Below are 23,695 nucleotides of genomic sequence, written 5' to 3'. Positions count from 1 at the left end.
ATTAATGTTAAAAAAAAAGACATTTCAGAGTCTCTATTTGCCCTTCTTCTTGCAAAGCAGACTGGTGAAGATCACGATGAGTCTTTCAACGTCCATAAATTAGAGCAGCGTCATTAAAATACATAGGCACCAACCCGAGAGAGGATAAGTGGCTCTAGAGTCTAGAAAGTGGATGGTTGTGTTCTCTGCCAAATTTGTCTTGCTTTTGTTTGAGCAGCTTTAAAATGCAAAGAAAATGCAAATGTTAGCGAGCCTACCATATTTCTCCGCGTACAAGTTGCCCTTTTGCATAAGTCAACCCCCCCTTTTTCTTCAATATGGATGAATTTGACATGTTTTACAATTTTACATTATATGGGTAAAGTCTACCTCAGACTTTCGTGGTTACACATGGGTACCCAATTAAAACACATGGTGTGCGCTATTAAAGTGAAACATTTTGGTACTTTTTGATGCATTGCTTCATCGTGTATCGCACAGGTGTCAAACTCAAGGCCCGGGGGCCAGATCCGGCCCGCCACATCATTTCACGCGGCCCGCGAAACGCCCATTCCAATTCAAGTTTCCGGTCAAAATATCACATTTGTAAGTCAATTTGAAATTGTTGGTGGGAAAAAGCAAGCGCTTTTTACCCTAACCCTCTTTCTGATTTCAAAAGTAGTTGGAAGTGTGACAAATACAAACAAAATGTATTTTATCACAGTCATTCCGGCCCACTGACAAAAACTAACTGCAACGTGGCCCTCGATAAGAACGAGTTTGACACCCTTGTCTATCGCATAGCATTTTGTTGCGGTTTTGGGGGTGCAGATATGAAACAAGTGTGAGCGAGCGTAGACGCAAATTCTGAAACTAATGTTGCAAATAATAAAATGATTTGAGGTTTCAATTCTTTATTTTTTGACACCGTTGAATGTGAATCCATCTAAAGGCCCTCAAAGTCATCATCACTATTTGACACGCCAAATAGCTCCTCTCCCTCCTGCCGAACATCCTTGTTACGCTTCCACAGGTCATCTTCGGGCCCGTCCAAATTGTTTGAAAAGGAGGTCTTTGGGGATGATTTGCTAATCTCATTTTACTTGGGAAATGATCCCAAGCTTTCTTGACCCAAGTGACAACTGTTGTGAGACGAGAACGTGGAAGGTTGCCCTTCGCTGTTTCTCCCTCCACCTGCTGACATCCATGCCGGCTTGTTCAAGCACACGCCCAAGGGCCGAAGGAGACAAGTCAAGCCATATTTTCCTTTTCATAAAGGGTCAAAGTCCGCTGGAAAATGTACCCACGCAGCCTTGTTTTTGACAACAAAGAGGCAATGACAAAAGTGCATTTCAAAGTGCAAACGCGCTAAAACTGATGCATACTACATCCAATTAGAGGTATACATAATCATTTTAAGCATTGTAAATGACAAGATGCAACTTATTTTGCATTTGAATGAATGTTATTCAAACACAATTATGTGGAAAAAATTGGTCAAGATTTGAGTTTATGCGGGTATAAATCGACGTCCCCAATATGGGGCTTGAAAATGTGGGGGGGGAAAAAAATACTCAATTTGGACTCAGAGAAATACAGTATATGTCTTTCATCCAAAACAGTGCTGAATACATCAGTTTAGCATTTTCCAGCACAAAAAACACAAAAGATCAAATGTATTTTTATTTGACTTGACAAAAATACATTGTCAATGTCTTAGAAATAATATGCAGACGGAGCTCAAAATGTTGGATAAAATGAACCGCAATCACGCGCAGCAAGATTTTAACCACATGTTTTATAGAGCTGCAGGTGGTAAAAATGCCTAAAAAATGTGGAATAATAAGTGGACACATGCATTAATGTAATAATGGGACAATGTTCTCCACCACATGTTCTTCCTTTGCTAGCCTATTTAAACCTATGTTACTTCAGCTAACCCACATTCACATAAACATTGTATATGATCACAAAAGTGAAGTGAATGCATATGGTGGTAATTTGTCCAAATGAGACACCTTGCTGTTTTGGCGTCTTGACAGCCGCTGCGGGATCCTACAAGCCTCAAACTAGTAGGTACAAGCATTGTCGGGAAAACCCTCCTACACGTCTTTTTTTTTTGTTAATTCTCAGTTCAACATTAGGAGTTGAGGTATAGGCAGCACCGAATACAGAAGTAGAATTTAATGTAAAATTATTAGTGATAGCAGTCGAACTTTTATTGCTGGTTTGATCACGGTTGTGATCATAGTTGCACATTAGCTTGCACCACTCTTGCCAGGCTATTTCCATTTTTTAGTGATAAAAGTAAAAACCTGTTTCTAATTTTGCATTTTTTTATTGCTCCTTTTTGTGTTGCATGCTGAAATGGCTTGGCTTGAAGTTTTTGTGTTCAAAATTATAGTTTCAAAATGGTATTTTTTTTGGCCCATTATACTATAGTGAAATCCTTATTGAAATTTCACAGCAGGTCAATGCACACTGATCTGAAGAAGGGGATTTCTCAAATTTGCATGTATATTGAGTTTTTTTTGGGTAGAACAACAGTTCATTTGTAAATTAAATTTGACATTTATTGCACACTTTGAACAACCATTAAAGCACTTGGATAACTTAGCTATGTAAACTAGAAATACTTTGATGAAATAAAGTCATGAACCACGGATCATTTGGGACAGGGCCACACAATGAGACAGATATAAATTAATAATAGTAACAATTATACATTCATATGCATTAAATCCTCTTCAGACAGGCGATATTGGAAGATAAGTGTCAATCTTAAGATCGACAATCACTGAATGTATCAGACGATGTGCAAGACTGCAGTCCATCGGTGTCCAACTTCTCCTTCCAACACTGGTTTGCAAGTTGAAATAAACAGAACCCGCTTGCAAATGAAAGAAGAAGCAGTAAACACAACGCACTGTATATGCAACATTGACGAAACGTGCAGCTAAACGGCAGGTCATGACTTTTGTGGCGGTATCTCCATTGAGAAAATGTCGTCGAAAACTTTGCAAGACTTGTATCATTTGAACAAGTGGAACCCAAGTGATAAAGTGGAAAGCATCAAAATGTGAGCGTAGTTTGCACAGCCTGCCCACTTAAACATTAGCTAGCAGTTTAGCTGCTATTAAATTGTGTTGGAGTAAGATCGCTGTCAAAAAGACGTTTACGTGTTTCACCGGTGGTATGAGTACGACTCTTGAGATACACGACTTCACGTCATCGCATGAATCGCTTCTTTGGATTCGTGAGATTCATGGATCTGATTCTTTGCGTTTGTGGATCTGGATATGCAAATTAAGATAATGTCACGCCAAGCTTCAGAGCAAAGTCAGGCCATTTGCAAGTCATTTGCACCAGGCATACTTAAAGCAGAAAAAAAATGGCTGAATTGAACGCAAACTGAACGCCAAACAGAAGCTTTCAATTGCTCATCAGGCTTCAATCTTCAGGATAATGTAGGCGCATATTTAGTGATTCTCAAATGAAGCTTTTGTGGGCCATTTTGGGGGGGGGGAAATTGTGTCATTTTGGGAAGCTTCTGTAACAGCTAGTGACCACTGCTGGCAGAAACAAGTACTGCAATTGCTTTGGAAAAACCCTTTCCTTTGAATTGCATACACAGACGCTGAGGTGGAATCTTATTACAAAATAAAGATTCATTACCTACAAATGAAGATGTTTGTTATTTGTTATTTATTTATTGTTGTAGTTAAGTGGCAGTTAATCCCTTAAAAATCATTGTGACGGACCAATTTATAATTTATATTAATAATTTTCAAACAATGTATGGATTTGGAGACACAGGTCATTAGGTTGCAAGCTACGGCCGGCCATAAGACTGTCTGTCCAATTTCATTAAATCATTTATTAATAAATTGGACATTATTTATGGCAAACTATCAGCTGTTATTGATTTGATCATGCACATTTGCAGGTATCAGTGTTAGCTGTATGTAGGATGATAAGTTAAAAATGTATTTTTCATTTATGTTTAAAGGTGTGTTTATTCCTGAGGCATTCATTTTTAGTAAGTTGCTGTGTTTTCCTAAACATGGTTTTACATTTGTTGTAATGTTGAATTAAGAGTTTTTTTTAACATATCTTTTTTTTATAGTAATATACAGCTTATGTGATTTTTTTTTTCCCAGTATCAACGCTTTAAACCTGGCAATCCCCTTTATGACACACACCCACACACAAAGCATTGGGGACCACTGCTTTTGAATGCATAAAGTTTTTCATCAATTTTTTTCCACCTTATGATCTTCCACAGCTCTTGACTCATGGTAACATTATTGATAAAACATGAAATGACCCATACACAAATATGCTACTTATTGTATTCATACATATGTAGTCTATCCAGTTTATATATACTTTTAAATATGTACATTATGTGTGTAAAGCTTTTTTTTAAAATAGGTTTTAAATGCTGGTTTTTAATCAGTCAAGTGGAATAAAATATAAATCTGCTTTGAGCAACTACCACCATAATTACCAAGTCATATGACCAGGTGATTGTTGCATGTGCGCGTGTGTGTTTCGTTTATCCGGTGTCAATTATGAGGGCTCAGCAAGCTGTAAAACATTTTAGTGCCAATACCCCGCTGCACAGCGCCCTGCTGCTCACTTTACCACCAGGCCAGCTAATGGCAGCGTCATCATTCCTGTAACAAGCTAACCTATGATGACGACTTGCATGCAGTATTAAGTCAGACTTTGATAGAGAGCCGCATCATCTGATTGTGACTGTTGCTCTGTCCATGTGTGAAATGTGTACTTGTCTTGTGCTGAAGATATCTGTCTTAGACAAAAGACTTTTTAGAGACATTTGGTCAGACCCTTGAAAAAGTATGAGGAGCTCCTCTCGTCATATACTGTATGTTTGTTATAGACCTGAAACTCCACCGAGACGCAACAGTTTCAGGACTTCTGAAACCCAGGAAACAAAAAACAGATGACAAGTCAATGATCTAGTTAGAGTGAAATGTAAATTAGCTTAGTCTTCGTTTATTACAACGGATGTCATTGGTAGTACAGCTGGCATCATGAAACGCTTTAATAATAATAATATACTGTACTTGGGAGCATGGAAGTGTAAACGCATTCTACAGTAGTAAATAGGCAGTAAACATACATACATGCATCAGGACTCACAGGAGCACTCATCAGGAGTGCTTCACTACCAAGACCTCAATGTGTGACCTCCAGAAGTACACTTTGAGTCAATTCCCTGCAAGTATATACAGCATTGCACACTTTGAAGGCGCTGTGATTTTCCTGTCTTAGCTTCTGACACATCCATCACCACCACACACCATGCATAAAACTCGCAAGAGAAAAATGGCAGCTTGCGTGAATACAGTGGGATTTTGATCTCCGAGCTGGTATTTATTTGTGTTTTTGGCTGTTGCTACTAATCAACCTAATGTATATCTGTCAACACAACATTACAGTCTGCAGGAACTGTTCCATATTGGAGTTGCCCATAGTGAGATAATAACGTGGTTTTTTCCAGCTGCTCATATTGCTAGAGCTCCGGGCTCCCTGTGGACTACCATCGCAGAAAAGTGATGCACACACTGGAGAGAGCAAAAGCAGAAGTGGGGCTGCAAGATGGGCTTACTTGCTAGTGCTCCTAAAAATCCACACCACCAATCCCTAGCCTCTTCTCTAATATATCCAGGATGGGCAAACTGGAGCTTTTACTAGCCACAAACACCACCATTCAGAATATTAACGATATGGTCTTATCGGAGACATGGCTCAACTCCATCCCGGATACCAACGTTGAGCCAACCGACAGGGCACTACACAGACAGGACAGGACCAAGAGCAGAGGAGGGGGCTGAGTGTGTACGTGAACAATAACTGGTGTACAGTACACAGTACACAGTACACAGAGCCGTGTTATAAACAGCCACTGCTCACTGGAGTCCCTGTCAGTTCTGCGCAAGCCCTTTTACCTGCCAAAGAAACTAAATGTTGTCATCTTGACAGCTTTCTACATTACCCCTGATGCTAATATTAGCTCTGGACTGGCCCACCATCACCGTGTCTTCTCTATGCAGCAGAAAAATCAATCCGTCATGTGATTGCAGGCCCTTAAAATCAGTGCTGCCCAAATTCATTCAATATATGAACTGTGCTACGAGGGAAAACATGGGATCTTGACCATGTGTAATGTAATCTAAAGCAAGACTACAGAAAAGTGCCCCTCCCTTACCTGGGATACTCAGACCACCTCTCCCTGTTCCTCCCTCTTGCTTACATGCCTCTCAGTAGGACAGCTAAACCCAGCATTAAAACCGTCACAACACGTGCTGAAGGAGCACTCCCCCAACTTCAAGACTGTTTCCCATGCACCGAATGGTCCCTGTTTGAGGTCCTAATACCGTAAACCCTTCAGGAATATACAGAAACTGTTCTTTTTTTATATCAACACGCTGTTTGCTCAGCCCCCTCACCTACTCACCATACACCTCAGAATGTACACCTGTCCGAGTGTTGCTCTGCTCTGCCAACAACCTCATCCTGAAAACCTCCAAAAAAGAACTACTGACAGACATCAGGGAAAGCCAACCACCAGTCTGCCTTCATCAACAACGTGTGAATGTGTGGAGAGAATGCACTCATTCAAATTCTTGAGCATGCACATCACTGACCTCATTGCATGGACAATTAACACGAAGGCAGCGGTGTAGAAAACACAACAGTGCCTCCACTTCCATAAGAATATTCTGGAAGAATGATTTTTCCAAGAATCTCCTGGTGTCCTTCTACAGGTCAATAATCGCGAGCATCATAACACATTGCATCTCTATGTGGTTTTCTGGATGTTCCACTGCAGACAAGAAATCATTACAAAGAATCATTATCATGATCAAAATCATGGGTTGCAACCTCCCCTATCTGTCAGACATAGCAAATTACCGCATCCTTTCAATGTCAGTCGATCTGCGATCCATCCAACACCTCTGCAACAATCAAAGAACGAAGCTTTATGCTACGCTACGGAAATGGACGGAGCTTTGGGAAATTCAGGCGAAGAGCACAGTTGAATACTCAACTGTGCCACGGGGTTATTTGCCACTAGTTATTTAGCATTTCTTTTAACAGTTTCTTCAAAGAAGAAAAGGGGACTTGGAGATATCAATGGCCAGATCGTTGCATTAAATTATGTGATTTATTGCTCAATAATGGCCAACTGAATTGTTGCAGAGGCGTTGGATGGCTCGCCCAAAAGCAGATCCATGCGTGCAAAGGAAGATTCGTGCATCCAAAGGAGAGATTCTCGCACGTGTCTCGCGAGAGTCGTACTCATACGACTGGTAAAACACGGATACAAATCTGAAAACACGAATACAAATCTGAAAACGCGGGTACAAATCTGAAAACGCGGGTACAAATCTGAAAACGCGGGTACAAATCTGAAAACACGGATACAAATTTGAAAACAGGAATACAAATTCGAAGACACGAATACAATATTCAAAACACGACATACGTCTTTTGGACAGCCATCTTTCTCCATAGATCCATGCGTGCAAAGACAGATCCATGCCTGTTCTGTTCTGTTCCGTAGCCTGTTCTGCAAATAGCTTACAAGTGAGAGAACATTGGTGATTTTCTATGAATTTTATAAACAATTATACAGGTATTACATTTACATTACATATTACACTTGATTCATATATTTACTACAACTGTTCCTTAATGATGGAAATTTCAAGAATTTTTTGCTTGAACTCATCGATCAGTTCATGTACTTGTATTTACTTCTTTTAAAGCATTTTATTTCTGTCATTGTTTTATGCTCATGCTCTTTGGCACTGTCTGATTCGTTGAATAATTGCAATGTTTGTCGACTTTTGATAACCTATAGAATAGGTAGGCAGCTCCGGTCCTGGAGAGCCACTATCCTGCATGTTTTCGATGTCTCCTTTCTATATAATAAACCTGATTCAAATGATCAGGATCAGGCTTCTGCTGAGCTTGCTGATGGCCTGATTATTTGAATTAGCTGTGACGTAGGAGAGAGACATCAAAAACATGCAGGAATGCATCGTCCATCAATCCAACATCTTGACTGCTTATCCTCACAAGAGTCATGGGCATACACTGGAGCATATCCCGGCTGTCTTTGGCTGTCGCATGTCCAGACAAGGAAGAAAACATATTTTGAATTGTACTGTCCACACATTGACATGAAAAAAAAAAAAAAAAAAGTCACATAATGCCCAGGAAAAGCACCCATGTGTGAGCGTGGTCCATGATGGATAGAAGCTCACCCGGCATCCCGCTCTCTCCTATTCCCAATGGTTGGGGGTCACAGCCTGGGTCATTACTAGGCATTCAGCTTTGTGCCATGATGTATTACAAACATTCAGTCTTGTATTTCTAATTACATTTTTACTTTATTTACAGCTCAGCAGTTAGCACGTAACGCAAACATATTCTTATTCTTCGTGAGTTTTTAATAATGTCGTCTGTCTGTGAGTGCCACCCAGTGTGCAAAATGAGACACCACAGCACCATTTGATTCTGTTCAATTCTTTGCAGTTCACTGTAATCCTTGCAAAGAAATTGTACAAACCACAGATTATGATTGCTCCGGATTGTGTTTTTTTTGTATTGTATTTTAAATGTACTTTTCAACATTATATTTACTGTTGACCCTCGCTATTTGCGAGGAATTGGAACCAGGCCGGCACATATAGCAAAACTGACATAAAATTGACACTGATTTTAAGAAATACAGCATAACCCTAACCCTTTACGTGTCCAGCCCACCTGAGGATTGATTTTTCTCCATGCGGCCCCCCGTACTAAAATGAGTTTGACCAACTGCTTTAATCGATCTTCATACGGTATTGCTCTTTAGCTGCTCTGAGATGGGCTCTGCGTTCACTCTGTATGTGCTTCAGCTACTAAATGATCCTTCATTTTTTGAGGTTAATGGGCACTGGAAAAAAAAACACAATAAATGAATTCCATGAAGTAGGATTGGGGCCCTCCTGGACATTGAGCATAAATAAATCAAGTTCATGAAAATTGTTGAAAAAAACCTTGCCTAGATGCCTACCTTTCTCCCACGCCCAGTGATCTCCTAACCGTAGCACGGAGACTGAACTATTTATGGGCACAAACTTTGTTTTTCAACATACAACATAAAGTGGGCCAAAGCTTAGCAAGCAGGTGCTATCTCTCCCCATCATCCAATTCCTGTTTTAAGCCTTTTTAAAACATGAAAGGTTTTCTCCTCGGAGAAGAACAAACTGGCACAACTCGAGGTCTGTACGCAGCCTGCTTTCAACTGGGAACTTCCTTATTCCTTTGAATACATCAGCAAATGTCTCCATGATGCTCTTGGGCCCTACTGACATAACCAACTTGACTATGTTAAAGTCTAGACTCTAGACTCTATACTTTCATGTTTGAAAAGTCTATCGCTTTTTATTCTCCGAATTGTCCAATATTGCTTTAAAACCCCGTTAGTCCCAAAGTGTCAAACTCCAGTCCATTTTTTTTTCTTTGCAAAACACCAGATTCAAATGATCAGGATTATTAAGATACTCCTACAGAACTCATTTGATAAGCTATTCATTTGAAACATTTGTGGACTGGAGTTTGACAGTTCAGGACCGAGAAGGTTATGTTTAACTTTTATTACACCACATGTCAAGCTCCAGTCCTCGAGGGCCAAAGTTTTTGTCCTTTGGGTTTTGCAGGTTCCTCTCACCCAGATCACCTGATTCTAATGAACCAGATTTTTGCTGTCATTTTCATTTTGAAGATTTAGGGGGGAAAAAAATGGAGATCCATCATCAGACGTGCGCAATAAACCACAATATCCTGTTGTATCATTCAACTGGTTGCCCCCCTGAAGGATAAAGATGAGTGTATCTTGCTGCTTCATTCAAATTACACAAAAGCGATATTAATCAGAATGCCGTTTTAGACTAGTGAGGACACATAGAACATATTGCAAAGAACTTTTTTAAGGGGGTGTGGGGGAGGGGGGGGTTGACTTTCCCTTAAAGTGACACTGTGTAAGATTTAGACCGGTTTTCATTAAAAAGGAATGAATTAAATGATTATAAATTTCAAAAAAACTTTCAAATAAATGTGTTCTTAACAACTAACAGTATGTTTTAATTCTAATCTTGGGGGTGGCACTCCTCCGGACGTTCCCATGTCTGTTAAAGGAATGAGGAGGAGGAGGAGTGTGTATTGCTGCATTTACCGTAATGGCCCTAAAACTCCCACAGACGCATGCAAAAAATTACATACTCCCTTTAAGGTGGCTTTTTGTGTAGTTAGAAATGTCTTTTGTGATTCCAAAAGTCATTAAACAATACACTTAAAAAGATAAATGTTTGTTCCAAAGAATTTTTAAGATATTAAACCTAATTCAAGGAAATCAGGCAAAACATGGTGAACTGGAATGCATTCGAGAGTAGTACAATTACTCAAACATATGAAACGATAGTGACCCACCAATTTAGCATACCCTTAGTGCTTTACGGACAACTCTGTCTTGTCCCGTTCGGACGGTTTTTTTTCCCTCCCCCTCGTCATTGGACTTGCTCAAACACCTCTGACTGTCTTGAAACAGCCATTTCATTTCTCCTGCAGTGAAACCTGCATTTCAGTTTATGTTGCTTCAAGGTTTCTCTTTACATCCTAAACAATCTTCATTTCCACATTGACTGAAATGTCAGTTGGTAGAATTGACCAGCCCATGTCATGGTGTCAACAGAAACCCTACGTCACCATTTATCGGTTAAAAACGCAATTTGACAGCTTGTTGCCTTGGCCTGCTTTAAATCGGATTAACAAGTTCACAAATCATGTAAAATACCACAAAATAGTGGTGAAATGGCTATTCCCAAGCACATTTACACTTCTGTTTATATAGCCAATTGTTAAACCTGGCGTGGAAATTTTGATTATCAATTAGGTTACACACGGACATGTGACGCGGACTACACAAACATTTATCAAAATAAATGGCAAGTACAGATGCTGCATTCAATATATCTTTATTTCCTTTTCAAGCAAACTCCACATGTGAACATTTCCAAGAAGGAAAAAGTCAAGTGAGGTCAAAGTGCTGACAAATTGAAGAAATATAACCCTCATATGGTCGTCGTAGTTACGACAAAAGACTTGCTTTCTTCCAAAAATAAAGTGACACATTCCAGGTATATGTCCACCAGCATTCATTCACACTCACACAAACCTGCTGCAAAAAAATATTCAACTCTTGAGAAAATTCTCATGGCATAAGGCCACTGACAGTCCACCTTTACCGCCTTGCGAGCGGTAAAGCATCGGACTTTTTAAACTGACGCCACCCGCACCTCACACCAAACACTTGCAACGGAAGCGGTGACATTTTGCACTGACAAGTTTACAGCAGAAGCTCAGAAAACAAACAGACGTAAATTTCTTCCTGACGGCAGGCTAGCAGGCATACATACACCTTCCGTCGTCACAAAAGACGCGTAAACTCAAACAGGCCACGTGGCATTTTATTTTATTTTATTGGTTTTTTTTTTAGATAGGGCAAAATGCTTGCGTCAAGGGGCTGCATAAATATTTGGCCACAAACGCAAGCGAACCAATGCTTCTTTGCTCACCAAACGCACATGTAACGCAGAGTGTTTTGGGCGCCACAAGGCCATTCCCTCAAAGTTAAGATGCCAACGTGACTGCACAAACAAGAATTGTCCTAATGAGCTGGGTGAGCCACCCAAAAAATTGAGTCCCTCACATTAGCTTGAGAGTGCTCTAAATTGACATACACACTCTACTCTAGAAAATAAAGTTATGCAATGAGAGGAAATAATCAAAAGCCCGAGCAACTGCTCTTTAGCCTATTTACTTGCCTTACAGGCTAAACTAAACAAAGATCCCTCAAGATGCTTAAGAGGGGAGGGGGAAACAAAAATGGCAAAAACAAAGTAAAACCAAAAAAAAAAAAAAAAAAAAAAAGAGAGAAGCTCCAAACACCCTAGAATTTCAATTGCTCTGACACTGCTTGGCTTAAAGGGTCCGAACGGAAACGACCACCTGCTTCTTCCGGGCATCTTGATTGAATTAAATCAACTAGGATTTAAAAGCATTAAAAAAAAAAAAAAAAACGTTTTGGTCCATAGCGGGAGTAGTTTGTTAGAAAGCAGTACAGTACGCAAGAGGCTGCCTGAACTGGCCGGAGGGGAGAGGGCGGCGGGCCACCCACGCCCCCAACTCCAGATAAGAGGTGCTTGCTGGTTATCTGGAGCAAACATGGGCGGAGGCGGCAGCAGAAGGCAAGCGATTCCGAGAAAAGGCCGGGGCCGGCATTGGCAACGTTCAGGCATTGGTGCTGGGGGGGCTGCTTGCCGCCACATGCGTAATAAGCCAACAAACAGCCGCCTACGCTGCTTTACAATGCTAATATTAATAGCATGTCATCATCAAGCACACCTGGTATCCTTACCCCATGACCACACATGGGGTTCAGTGCTGTGGCGTGCACCCCCCAAGAGTGAAGTTAATTATAGAAACAGGCTCTGGTTACAGGGCGTGGTTGGGGGCTCACCATGTGCTTCTGCTTTTAAGGAAGCTTGAAGGGTCAGAAGCAACTCGCTCACCTTTCACTCTAAACGCAGCCTCAGAACACTACAGGGCAAAAGACAAACAAATTGTCATTGGCATGATCAGCTCATTTGGAAGGCCATCCTTAAAGGTGCCAACAGGCTGGCCTGGAGATGGCTCGCCACAAATAAAGCACAGCCGGCAGGTTGGAAACACAGTGACAGGTGCTCACAAGGTTGTTTTGAGACCACTCTGAGAACATAGCAACACAAATTATTTCTCATACATTACAAGGCACTTTTTTTTTCTTTTCTTTGTACACCTGTGAAAAATGAAGTCAAAAATTAAAAGAAAACTGACTCAGCAGAACAAGCAAGAACCACTAACCCATTTTTTTTTTCCTTTTGGGCCAACACCATATTACAATTTCCCATGTGGAGCATTTTGAAACTCTTCCCAAGAAAGGGGGGTGGGGGGGGGGGGGGGGGGATATTTACGCTTCATCGTAAACAGCCCTCAATTGCCTCTGAATTAACTTTAAGGGGTGGGAGGCATCCAGAAAGAAAGAAAAGTGGAAATAACACTTAAAAATTCACATTGACGCATCTGAAGCGAAGGAACAAGAAAGGGTTCCAAAAAATGAAAACGTCACGACCTTACGTTGTCGTCTCCCCCCCCCCGCCCGCATGCATAGCCCGCTCCGGATCAGGGCCCCGCTCTTCTCGTTAGTTGCACGGCAGCCAGGTAGGAATGTTCTGATTGGCCACGTAGTAGTTGCTGAAGTTGTGGTCGCGAACATACGGCGCCGGCTGGTAGTAGCAGGTGACGCAGGACGCGTCGGGGATGGCGTTCTGCTCGGCCAGCACGCGGAAAGCCATGAGCGAGATGAGGTGCAGAGTCTGGCGTCGCTCATGGCCCATGAGGCACACGGTGCTCTCGTTGACCACGCGATGCAGGATCATGAGGTAGTCGTACTTGCTGGACTCCTCGCCCACAAAGTGGCTGTGGAGGTACGCCTCCACCTTGCGCTGCTGCTCGCCGATGTCGGGGAAGTCGATAAAGAAGCGTGAGCACATGTAGCGCTCCAAGGCCTTGAACTCCTCTTCACTGGCGGGCCGGAAGTCACGCACCAGAAGGTTGCAGTATTTGAGCAGGCCGCCGCCACGGATCTCCTCCGGCCGCTTGGTGGCGATGAGTTTGTCTCGCAGGTGGCCCAGCGCCGCATCGATGTCGCCGTACACGCTCTCGCCGCTGACTGTCGGGCGGCGCTCGGGCGACAATGCCGCCTCCGTCGCGTAGAAGGCCAACATGGAGTCCAGGATGATTTGAAAGGAGTCAACGCTGAACTCGAACTGGCGGCGGATGCGGTCGACGAACTTGAGCTCCACGTTGCGGCCGTTATTGTTGGAAAGCGAGATGAGGCTCCACCGGTCCTGCTCCGTGTTGACCTTAACCAGCTTCTCCACGTAGGCCTCCTTGAGAGTGGCGGGCGTGATCTTCTCCTTGTTAACTCTCTCGGGCAGGAAGTCCAGCAGGGTGCCCAGAACCACATCGCGGATGAGCCGGAACTCCGACTCGTGCGGTAGGTCCACCCTGAAGATGACATCTAGGTCCTTGTAGCTCCAGCCTAGGTCCCGCACCAACACGTGGCTGGCCGTCGAGCCGTTTAGACGCACGTCCTTCACGCAGACGCCACTCAGCGCCAGGCTGGAGCGCACCCGGGCCACGATGTCCTTCAGACGCACCTCCAGCGTGGGGAAGTTGCCGCGACCATGGACCGGCACCACCTCACTCAGGACCTCGTCCAGACGACTGACTTGCTCCCAGGACAGCACGCTGACTGAGGTGCTGGGTGTCACTTTGGTGTCCATCTTCACGTTTATTTTACCTGAGAAAAAGGGGAAACATGACAGTCCCCCGATACCAGGGTTTTGTTTTTTAAGGTTTCATGGGTTCGTTCATTTCAATTTCACATCTGTGTTTCAAATGCCGTTCATTTTAATTGGTTCTGCAAACGCTGTTACCGTAAGAGTTCTTTTACTGGCTTTTTTTTTTAACGTTTCATCTTGTTGGTCAAGCTCTCTGTATACTTTGCGCCACTGGAGGAAGACTCGTGTTCTTGCAATAGATCAGTTTGATCATTGAGCTAAAGTGGCAGATGTGGAAGCCGTTTTGCACTTATTTCACAAAAGGCAGACAGCAAAATGGAAGATGTTGCTGCTGCAATATTAGTTTGTTCAAGGGTCAACAAATGCATGTTTTCCAATAATGTGAAGGATGTATAAGAATGAGATTGTAACTGAATGCTTAGGATCATGTATGCACTTAGCTCCGCAGACTCAATACGATACATGCACTGTAATTAGTTCAACTCGCATGGTTTTTGTAAAGCCCTCGTCTATTATAGTGCACTTTAGTTATATGTGTAGCATCCCGACTTTTTTTCTGTCAATGGGTTTTATCAAAGTTGCAGCAGCAATGAAGTTGTCGTCATTCTGTTTTTTTTCCCCAAGTTTAAAAAAAAAAAAAAAAAAAAAAAAAGTTTAGATTACTTTTACATTGGGCACTGATAAAGTAAATGTATTTATCTCTTTATTATTAGGCATGGGCCGATGACCGGGTGGGCAATAATTTGCAGTTTTAAAAGTCACAGTTATTTAAAACAGGCTACATTTGTCAAAACTGGTACGTTTTTTTCCCCTCAGGCCTCGTCGGCCTTAACATGCAATTTTACTGTGCATCCTCCTCTGCTGCAGCAGCCAATCGCATTGTCCATTTCCTGCTTTGTGGGATTTAATATCAATACAATTTAGCTCCTGCGGCCCACTTCCACAGGTAACGTGTTACTTTCAGAGTCTTTTGTATGTATCCAGCCAGCTTGAGTGTGGCTCAACGAGGCCAAATATCAGCCCCCTTCCACACAGCTGTTATACAAACTATGTATATATTTAATTTAAAATACTTTATGGCCCAATTTAAGTGTTGAGGTTTAAAAAATATATATAAAAAAAATTCCAGTGTATTTTCTTGCCCAGAAATATAAGTACGAACTATAACCCATATGCATCCTGGAACGATCTCATCCATTTCCTCACATTCTTATTTAGTGTGAAATGTGGGTGTGTTTAGTTTCAACACAAAGCAGACACTCATCAAAACAACTATTAGGTATCAAAGTTAAAGTCCATTTGTGCTTCTCAGGAAACATATGTATGGCTTGTCAGTAAAAACTAATTCCAAATGGTTTTTACACTGACTGTATTGACACGAGCTTAAAACAGGTCTAGTTGCACAGTTGTTTGCCAAGACTGTGACTCTGACTCTGACTTGCAAGTGAGCTGGACCATAAAGCAGCTGAATTAAGGCAAGTGTCGTAGTGCAACTTAAGACTGGTTTGGCTAAACCAATCGCAGGCTTCATGTAGACCAACAATCATTCATCCCCATGGACAACTTTGATTCTTCAATTAATCTAATGACTCTGGGAGCAGCTGCGGAGCTATATGGTAGCCATGGCTACCCCTGGTCACTCTGGCCACGCTATATTTAGGGGAAAATTTTGATATCTGTGATACATTCCTTCTTTACATGGCTGAAATATTCTTAGATCACTCAATACTCTACTACCATACATTGAAATTAACTGTACAGTATATTTAAAGTGGACCTTCAACACCCACAAATGAAAATAGGGAAAACTGCATCCAAATGTGGCTTTGGTTTTAATGGTTGTATTCAAAGCTTACAAAATCAGTGGAAACATAATGAGAGTGAAATATGCGTGCAGTCATACTTGCCTGCAGGAGGTGAATGAGTTCGGAGTTACTTGTCTTAGCAAGCAACTTTTTTTTTTTTTTTTTTTTAAATACCTTTTCTAAAGCGGTTTATTTGGGGAACTGAATTTTTTTTCAGTGGGGGGGGTTGTTTTATTGTGTACTTCATTATTTGCTCGATTGTGGAATGAAATGGGGTTTCATTGTGTAGTACAGTGATCCCTCGCTCTATCACGGTTCATCTTTCACTGCTTCACGGATTTTTTACAGTGTGGATATTTTTTACAGTGCTTTGTGCTCTGAATCCTGATTGGCTCAGGGGCTTTACTGTTGACTAGAAATAAAATATTGACGCTGTACTGAATTGATTTTTCACTTGTCAATTTATTACAAAAGGCAAGAGGATCCAAAAATTCGCTTTTGTCTCTAAAATTTCAAGTGTATTGTTATAAGAGGCTTCACTTTAATTTGATTTCCGGGCATATCCGTTTATAAAAATCTTCTTGCTCAGAAAAAGAAAGAGCGCCAATAACTACCCACAACAATGTTCTTCTCTCGGAGAAAGACTCCTGCGCCTTCAGTAGAAACAGACACTAAAGCGGAGCGGCACAGCTGGGACTGAAATATGAGAGTACCCCCGCGATAAACGAGGGCTCACTGTATTACTATGCATTTAAGACAATAAAATAAACAGTACTAAAGTACCAGAATCACTCCAAATGAGTATGGACCTAGCATATAAAATGTCATTTTGATAGTTTCAAACGGAATTTATTCCAATTTTTTGCCAATCAGATTTTTCAAAATGGGTCTCAATTGACAGCTAGCATGGTATATTAGGAAACAGGTAAGCAACTCAACGCCATTTCACCCTGCGAAATGAAAGATTAAAAAGCAGAGGCTTTTGTCATACATGTGGGCAAAATTGCCATCTGAAGGCTTTTAAGATGGAATTGAAACCTGAAATCTTGGGAGCGCGCCCGCGAAGCCAACCTCAGCGTTGTCCTCGCGTTCCGCTCTCTCAGTTAAGGCTGCTGCTAAGGCGTGGCTTATGCTTGACGCGTGAACGCTCCGTGCAGAAAGAGGACACGCGGAATCTCGCCAGCACATGTGTGGCAGCACTTTATACTCTGTGTGGCTTTCCCGTGCAGTCAGCTGATATTCTGCCAGTAAATAGAGTTTACAGCATACAAACGACGCTACTCTATGACAGAGGTAGAGAATCCTAATAGATTCAAACAATTGAAATTCTTCCAAGTTTTTTTTTTTTTTTTAAAGCTACCCCTCATCTATCTCCAGTGTGCGTGCTCGCCAGAAGTTTTTTGTTTATTTAGGTCAATGTAGTCCTTTTCGGCCAAATCATAAAAGTGCTTGTATCGGCGAACTTTCATAAGCAATAATTCTTCCGCCATGTTGTCCGTGATAGAAACTCCAGAAGGTATGCGTTGCGGAAAATCTGGCCCACGCGGACTCCACGTCCACATTTGATGCTTGAGCCGCACGGAGTTCACGTTGAGCACCGAGCATGCTGGTGCCCTTCTTGCAGGATTTGCTCTCTCGCTATTTCTTAAGCTTAATGAAGTCTTAACCTTGCGTTTGCCCCCTGGTGGTGGGATGACTGAAAGGGCTTTATTTGACATGTACTGCATGTAGCTGGCTTTTTAAATGTTAATATCGACAAGGATCAGCTCAATGAATCGCGGCAGCCAATATCATGCAGCCCTAAAAACAAGTAAATAAGCTGAGAACATCTCATTATATACTGTACCATCCAGTTATGATTTGGTGAAATAATGCACAAGTATACTAACGTGCCAAGCGCAGTCATAACATGAGGTAAAAAACTAAGTCAAAAGCAAAGACTCAAACTGTGAAAAAATTAAGATTTCTATCAGATTTTTGGAGTGGTTTGAATAAACGGACCACTGATGGCAGAAATTGATCATTGTTATTAGAGGTTAAACAGCAAATCAGTGCACAAGATAAAAGTAGACCCCGAGATAAAATCGACGGAGAATACAATGGCATCATCTACTGTGGTAAATTAAGATCAGCAAAAGGTCGCTTTTTACTCAGCCTTGAGCATGCTTGTATTATATTGTACATAGACTTGGGCATTATTTTTATTATTACAGTATTATTATTACTGTATTGTCTCATTTGATAGAACTAACTTGTCAGTTTTTGTACTTTAATGATACAAGTCCACATCCCGCCCAAGTCGTTTGCGCCTTCCGGGTCAACACGACAAGCCATCGAATTGGAGACCAAGCAGTAAATGTACTTTTACTAGCTCTGATTGGCTAGTTTTGTGGCACATTCGAAACGTGTGTGCCTAACTGAGCGCGTAGAGGGGACACAACACGAGCGAGCGGAGAGCTAGATGTTGAGCGAGGGATGGAGGGCTATCATGAGCGACCAGAGATTTTGATCGAGCAAAAAGTGTTTCTGTGCTAAAAATCCATTGTTGCTCATTCAAACACTTATCATTGCGCGCTCAATATTTTTTTCTGTACTCAAAATCTATTTTCTCCCGCTCTAAATATTTCCTCGCTCAATGTGGCACAAATATAATTCCATAGCAACGCCAATGAAAATGATCTGGCTACGTCTGGCAAAACACGCAAATTCCACACGAGAATGCTGACACCAAGAAAACATAAATTCCAAATTTTTATGCGTGTTAAACTGCGTTTTTATGTATGTCTAAAATCATCAATAGTAATTTTCTGCTATCTAATAACTTTTCAATCTTATTTAGGGAGTAGTAAATAATATCACAAGAGTAATTTGTCTTGTGACAAGACAGATGTATACAGCGTAACTGAGTAAACGTTCCACGGAGAAAAGCAAGCATTTTGCGAGAAGTCAATTTAAAAAAAAAAAAAATCGGATGTGTTTGAACTGAAGTCAACGAGAGGGTAGATCGCTTAAGTAAATAATCTTTGGCAATGTTTGATTTTACTAACGTGTGACGGCATCCCACGCGTACACACACACACACACACACACACACACACACACACACACACACGCACGCACACACACAGTGCGTGAGGCGTCCAGAACAGCGCACGTGCCCGTCCATTATGCCACCTTTCCAGAGTCTTCCTTAAAAACACGCGTTCACGCACACAAGCGCACGCGCACAACCGCATCCAAAATTAACCAGCCGCGTTCCAATGAAAATAATTTACGTTCGGAAAGGTTTGGGCCCCAGCAAAATAAATAAAAAGTGTTAAAAGCGACACCGGCAACGCACGCTGACTGAGCACCAGTTTAGCTAGTTATCTGGCTATTTAGCGATTTTGTTGGCAAGTTTGCTTGCCCATATGGCGACACACGGCACCAAACATGCAACACAGCTGTTTATCATCAGTCCAAAAGACAGCTAAATTAAATGTTGCATTCGCGATAAATTTTCCAAACATTTATTATTTCCTAATCACGAGTCGTTCTTGTTTTAATTTATTACGAATGGATGTAACTTTAAAGAAAAGAAATGAGAGGAAATACCTACGTTTCTTAGAGTTTCCCACAGTCATCCAGAATGTGTGGGGAAGTGTAGAATGAGACAGAGGTTGTTACATTTTCTTCGTGGACACGCAGAAGCCAGCATTTAGTCCACACAGCCTGTAACACTATCAGGAATTGAGCACAGAAAAAAGTTCGCTCTTTTAAGCGTCCTCCCAGCAGCTGGCAGTGCAACGATTTTATAGAACCGTGGCGCAACAGCGCGATGCCGATGAACGTCCGCGCCACGACAGAGTCCCATGTAGGCCTCCGTTGCTTTTTTGGTCTTCAAATTGTACAATTAACAAAAAAATAACAAATAAACAAATAATATTTATAACTTTAACAAACCAAGTGAATAAAACAACACATGTGTGTGTTTTATCACAACGTATTATTAGCGGTCTGTTTGGTTGTATCAATGCGCTATATGAGCACGCTGATTGGTCATTCTTGTGTTTCGTTGCCAAGCGACCGTAACAGACGTTCCAATGCAATTTTTGCCACTTAAGTTCCATTTTGTTTTTGTGTTTGATACTTGGAAACGTATATTGAGAATTGAAAGAAAATATTCATTAAAAAGACAATGTCAAAATTATAAAATAAAATTATAAAATTTATATTTACTCTAGACCGATCTTCTTTTTATTTATTCTGATTTAATTACCTTATTATTAGTTATTATCCATCCATTTTCTTGGTTGCCATCCCTTTTCTTAGCCACATATCATCACTAGGGTCATCATCATAGGCACAAGCCCTGTTTGATACACAAGACGGTACATCAAAAATGTCTTAGAATGCAGTACTAACAAAAGAATTGTTTCCATCAATCAATCAATCAATCAATCAATCAATCAATTTGTATTTTATAGCCCAATGCAGGTCAGCTAGTATCGGAATAATATGATCAAACTTTCTCGTCCTTGTCAAGAGCCTCGCTGCTGCATTTTGTACAGACTGCAGACTTTTGATGCAGGACATGGAAAGCCCAGAAAACAAGATGTTACAATTGTCAAGGGATGACGTAACAAATGCATGAATTATTGTTTCAGAATCGCTAGGAGACAGAATAGGGTGAATTTTAACGATATTGCAAAGGTGAAAAAAATGCTGTTCTTGTTGTGTTCTTACTGTGTGTTTGAAAAGATAGAGTTGAGTCAAATATCACGCTGAGGTTTTTTTTTTGCAAAACTCCTTTGGACATAGTACAGTTATCCAGGTTCAAAGTGGTATTTTTAATCAAGTGCTGACGATGACCAGGGCCAATAATTAACATCACCGATTTACTAAAGTTAAGAAGCAGAAAATTGGAAGACATCCATTGTTTAATCCCGGCAAGACAGGCCTCCAGTTTACTGCACTTGCATGGATCTGTAATTTCTAAAGGCATGTATAGTTGGGTATCATCAGCATAGCATTGAAAGATAATAGCTTTGCGTATAATATCACCAAGAGGGATCATGTAGAATCTACAATGCAATCCTGCATGTTTTTGGTGCTTCTGTCATTAACTCACCTGAATCAAATTATTAGCTCATCAGCAAGCTCTGCAGGAGCTTGAAAATGATCCTAATCATTTGAATCAGGTGTGTTTAAGAGAGCTGTATGGAAAACATGCAGGTTTGCGGCCCACGAGGACTGGAGTTTGAGACCTATGAGAGATGTTCAACAGTAAAGGACCAAGTACTGAAACCTGCCGGACATCACAAGAAACGGCGGAAGGTTCAGAGATTGCATTGCCATAAGCGACACTATGCGTCCTTCCCAAGATGTAAGATCTGAACCAAGAAAGCGCTGATTCCAAGATACCAACACATGATTCAAGACGTTCAGGAATATGATGATCAATATTGTCAAATGCGGCACTAAGGTCAAGCAATAATAACATTGATGAGATTTTTGGAATCCATGGCTAAGAGAAGATTCGCAACGTTTACATGGACTGTCTCAGTTGAGTGGATGGCCCTAAATCCAGACTGAAGGAGTTCAAATCTACTGTTATCAATCAGATAATCGCTAAGATGTTGTATTACAACTTTCTCAAGAATTTCACAATCAACAGAAGATGTGATGCTCGTCCATAATTTGAGAAATTTTCCAGGTGAGGTTTCTTAAGTAATGGTGGAATGACGGCTGTCTTAAAAGCTTCAGGTACAATGCCAGAGGAGAGGGACAGATTGATCATATTCAAGAAATCACTCACGATGCATTTACATCTTGTTCATACAGCATGCCGTATATGGAAGAAACAAAAGAATTGCTACATTAGTGTGACACCACAACTAAAAACTAAAAATACATTTAAAAATTCATCAAATGTTACCTTTAATTATATATTTTCTTCTTCTGCATATATATCCACATCAAGTTCTTCTTATAACGATTTTAAAATTGGACCAGGTTTTAACCAATTCTAATTTCTTCATCAAGACTGTTACAAAGATTTACAACACCTCTTATCACACACATGCTCTTTGGTATGGTTTGGGAGTAGGGGTTTGTAAAATTCATTTTTCCTTCAAATTATGCATTCCTTTTCTTGTGCAGAACGTTTTGTGGCTATTTGCAGGGAGTTAATTCTTGTGTATGTTGAATATGAACTGATTTGATTTAAATGCTATGAGGTCCTTGACTATTAGTGTTTTTAACTGAAGAGGGCATTTGTGTGTGGGCCCAATAGCTCACAGAACTGATAATTTGTATTGCTTTTTCATATTATGTATAATGGTTCCATATTACTCATTGAATGTGGTCAAATCCAGTAGTAGGCTGTCAGGGCCAGCAAGGCCTTCTCTGCTGGCCTAACATAACCTGACATCATTATCATAACTAAAATAAACTATAATAATAATAATAACTATAATGAAAGTCAATTTCATTTTTAATTCATTTTTACTAAATATACTTATTACATAGTTGTTTTTTTTTTAATTTATAAAATTATTCTCCATATTCCATTCTTCTCATGTCATATATCATTTTGGTTACGTTCCTTCGAGTGTTGTAGTTTTAAGTTGTAGTTTTTATCCAATTAGAATTCAGCTAACTTGTGTCGCCAGGCTATATGTAATCCTAAGTGGATATACAGTATTATACATCTCAGTTCGATGGTAAAGAGAGCTCCTCAATGCGCCACTGTGCTTTTAAAAAAACCTTTGGGAACAGCCAAGTGGATACACTGTCCATCTCAGTGCGAAGAGAAAGAGCGTGTGAAGAGGTCAAGAAAAATCAGGAGATATTGAAAAGACTGATCGAGTTTGACCGCCGTTTGTTTTGGTGAATGCAAGCCTTTTCTTTATTTAATGTTTCTTTTTAATAAGTTGGTGTTATTTTATTTTGTTCATATTTAATTTGTAGTAAAGAAATAAAATTACTGTATGTTCTTCATATCACACTGTTATTTGTAATTAGGACTTCATAACATTCTGTGGATATTTATTTTAAATGTACTGTATTTAAATATTAAAACATTATTGTTTTACGTTTTGACAGCATCATGTATGATGACAAGTTGTAATGGCTGATGCGCGTTTATTGACGTTTAATAACTCCGGAAAATAGTCTGTTTAGCCCAGTATTGCATAAGTGTGTGCATGAGGGGTATTTATTTCTAGCGTCTGACCTCACAGAAATTTCACACCTCACGTGTGAAAGTTATGGACCACCACTGGTAAAATCAGTGAATAATGCATTACATATACCATAATTCCCCAAATATAAGGCCGTTTTTTTTTCCACGAAATGAAGGATAAAATTATGGGTTTGTTTTATAAATTATAACTTTTTTTTTTAAACCATTCGAAGCAGATTGATACGTCAGCCACATAAGCC

General features: G+C 40.7%; 1 protein-coding gene across 2 annotated transcripts; it reads right to left on the bottom strand.

Annotated features, from left to right (window-relative positions):
* Positions 1 to 11,020: 11,020 nt before the first annotated feature.
* LOC148424150 (terminal nucleotidyltransferase 5C-like) lies at positions 11,021 to 20,014 on the bottom strand. Of its 2 annotated transcripts, none has more exons than XM_088415594.1 (2): positions 19,869 to 20,014; positions 11,021 to 14,464 (listed from the first exon to the last, which is right to left on the bottom strand). In XM_088415594.1, exons 1-2 carry the CDS (start codon positions 19,891 to 19,893, stop codon positions 13,302 to 13,304), a joined length of 1,188 nt encoding a protein of 395 aa, XP_088271720.1. In that variant the 5' UTR covers positions 19,894 to 20,014; the 3' UTR covers positions 11,021 to 13,301. The 2 variants fall into 2 exon arrangements, with proteins under 2 accessions (XP_088271720.1, XP_088271721.1); XM_088415595.1 differs by having other exon boundaries at positions 19,865 to 19,997.
* Between the last annotated feature and the right edge of the window lie 3,681 nt (positions 20,015 to 23,695).

This window comes from Hippichthys cyanospilos, chromosome 5 (genome assembly GCF_059441005.1).
Source record: "Hippichthys cyanospilos isolate Australia breed blue-spotted pipefish chromosome 5, RoL_Hcya_1.0, whole genome shotgun sequence".
Classification (NCBI taxonomy): domain Eukaryota; kingdom Metazoa; phylum Chordata; class Actinopteri; order Syngnathiformes; family Syngnathidae; genus Hippichthys; species Hippichthys cyanospilos.
The sequence above is the reverse complement of the archived record's forward strand: the minus strand, read 5'-3'. Positions and strand labels throughout refer to the sequence as shown.

Bases quoted from the DNA above. Each gene is read 5' to 3' on its own strand.
- LOC148424150 (XM_088415594.1), bottom strand. From the start codon at position 19,893: ATGACTGTGGGAAACTCTAAGAAAC. The intron at 14,465-19,868 runs GTAGGTATTTCC...CCTTTTTCTCAG, and splicing joins TGTGGGAAACTCTAAGAAAC to GTAAAATAAACGTGAAGATG.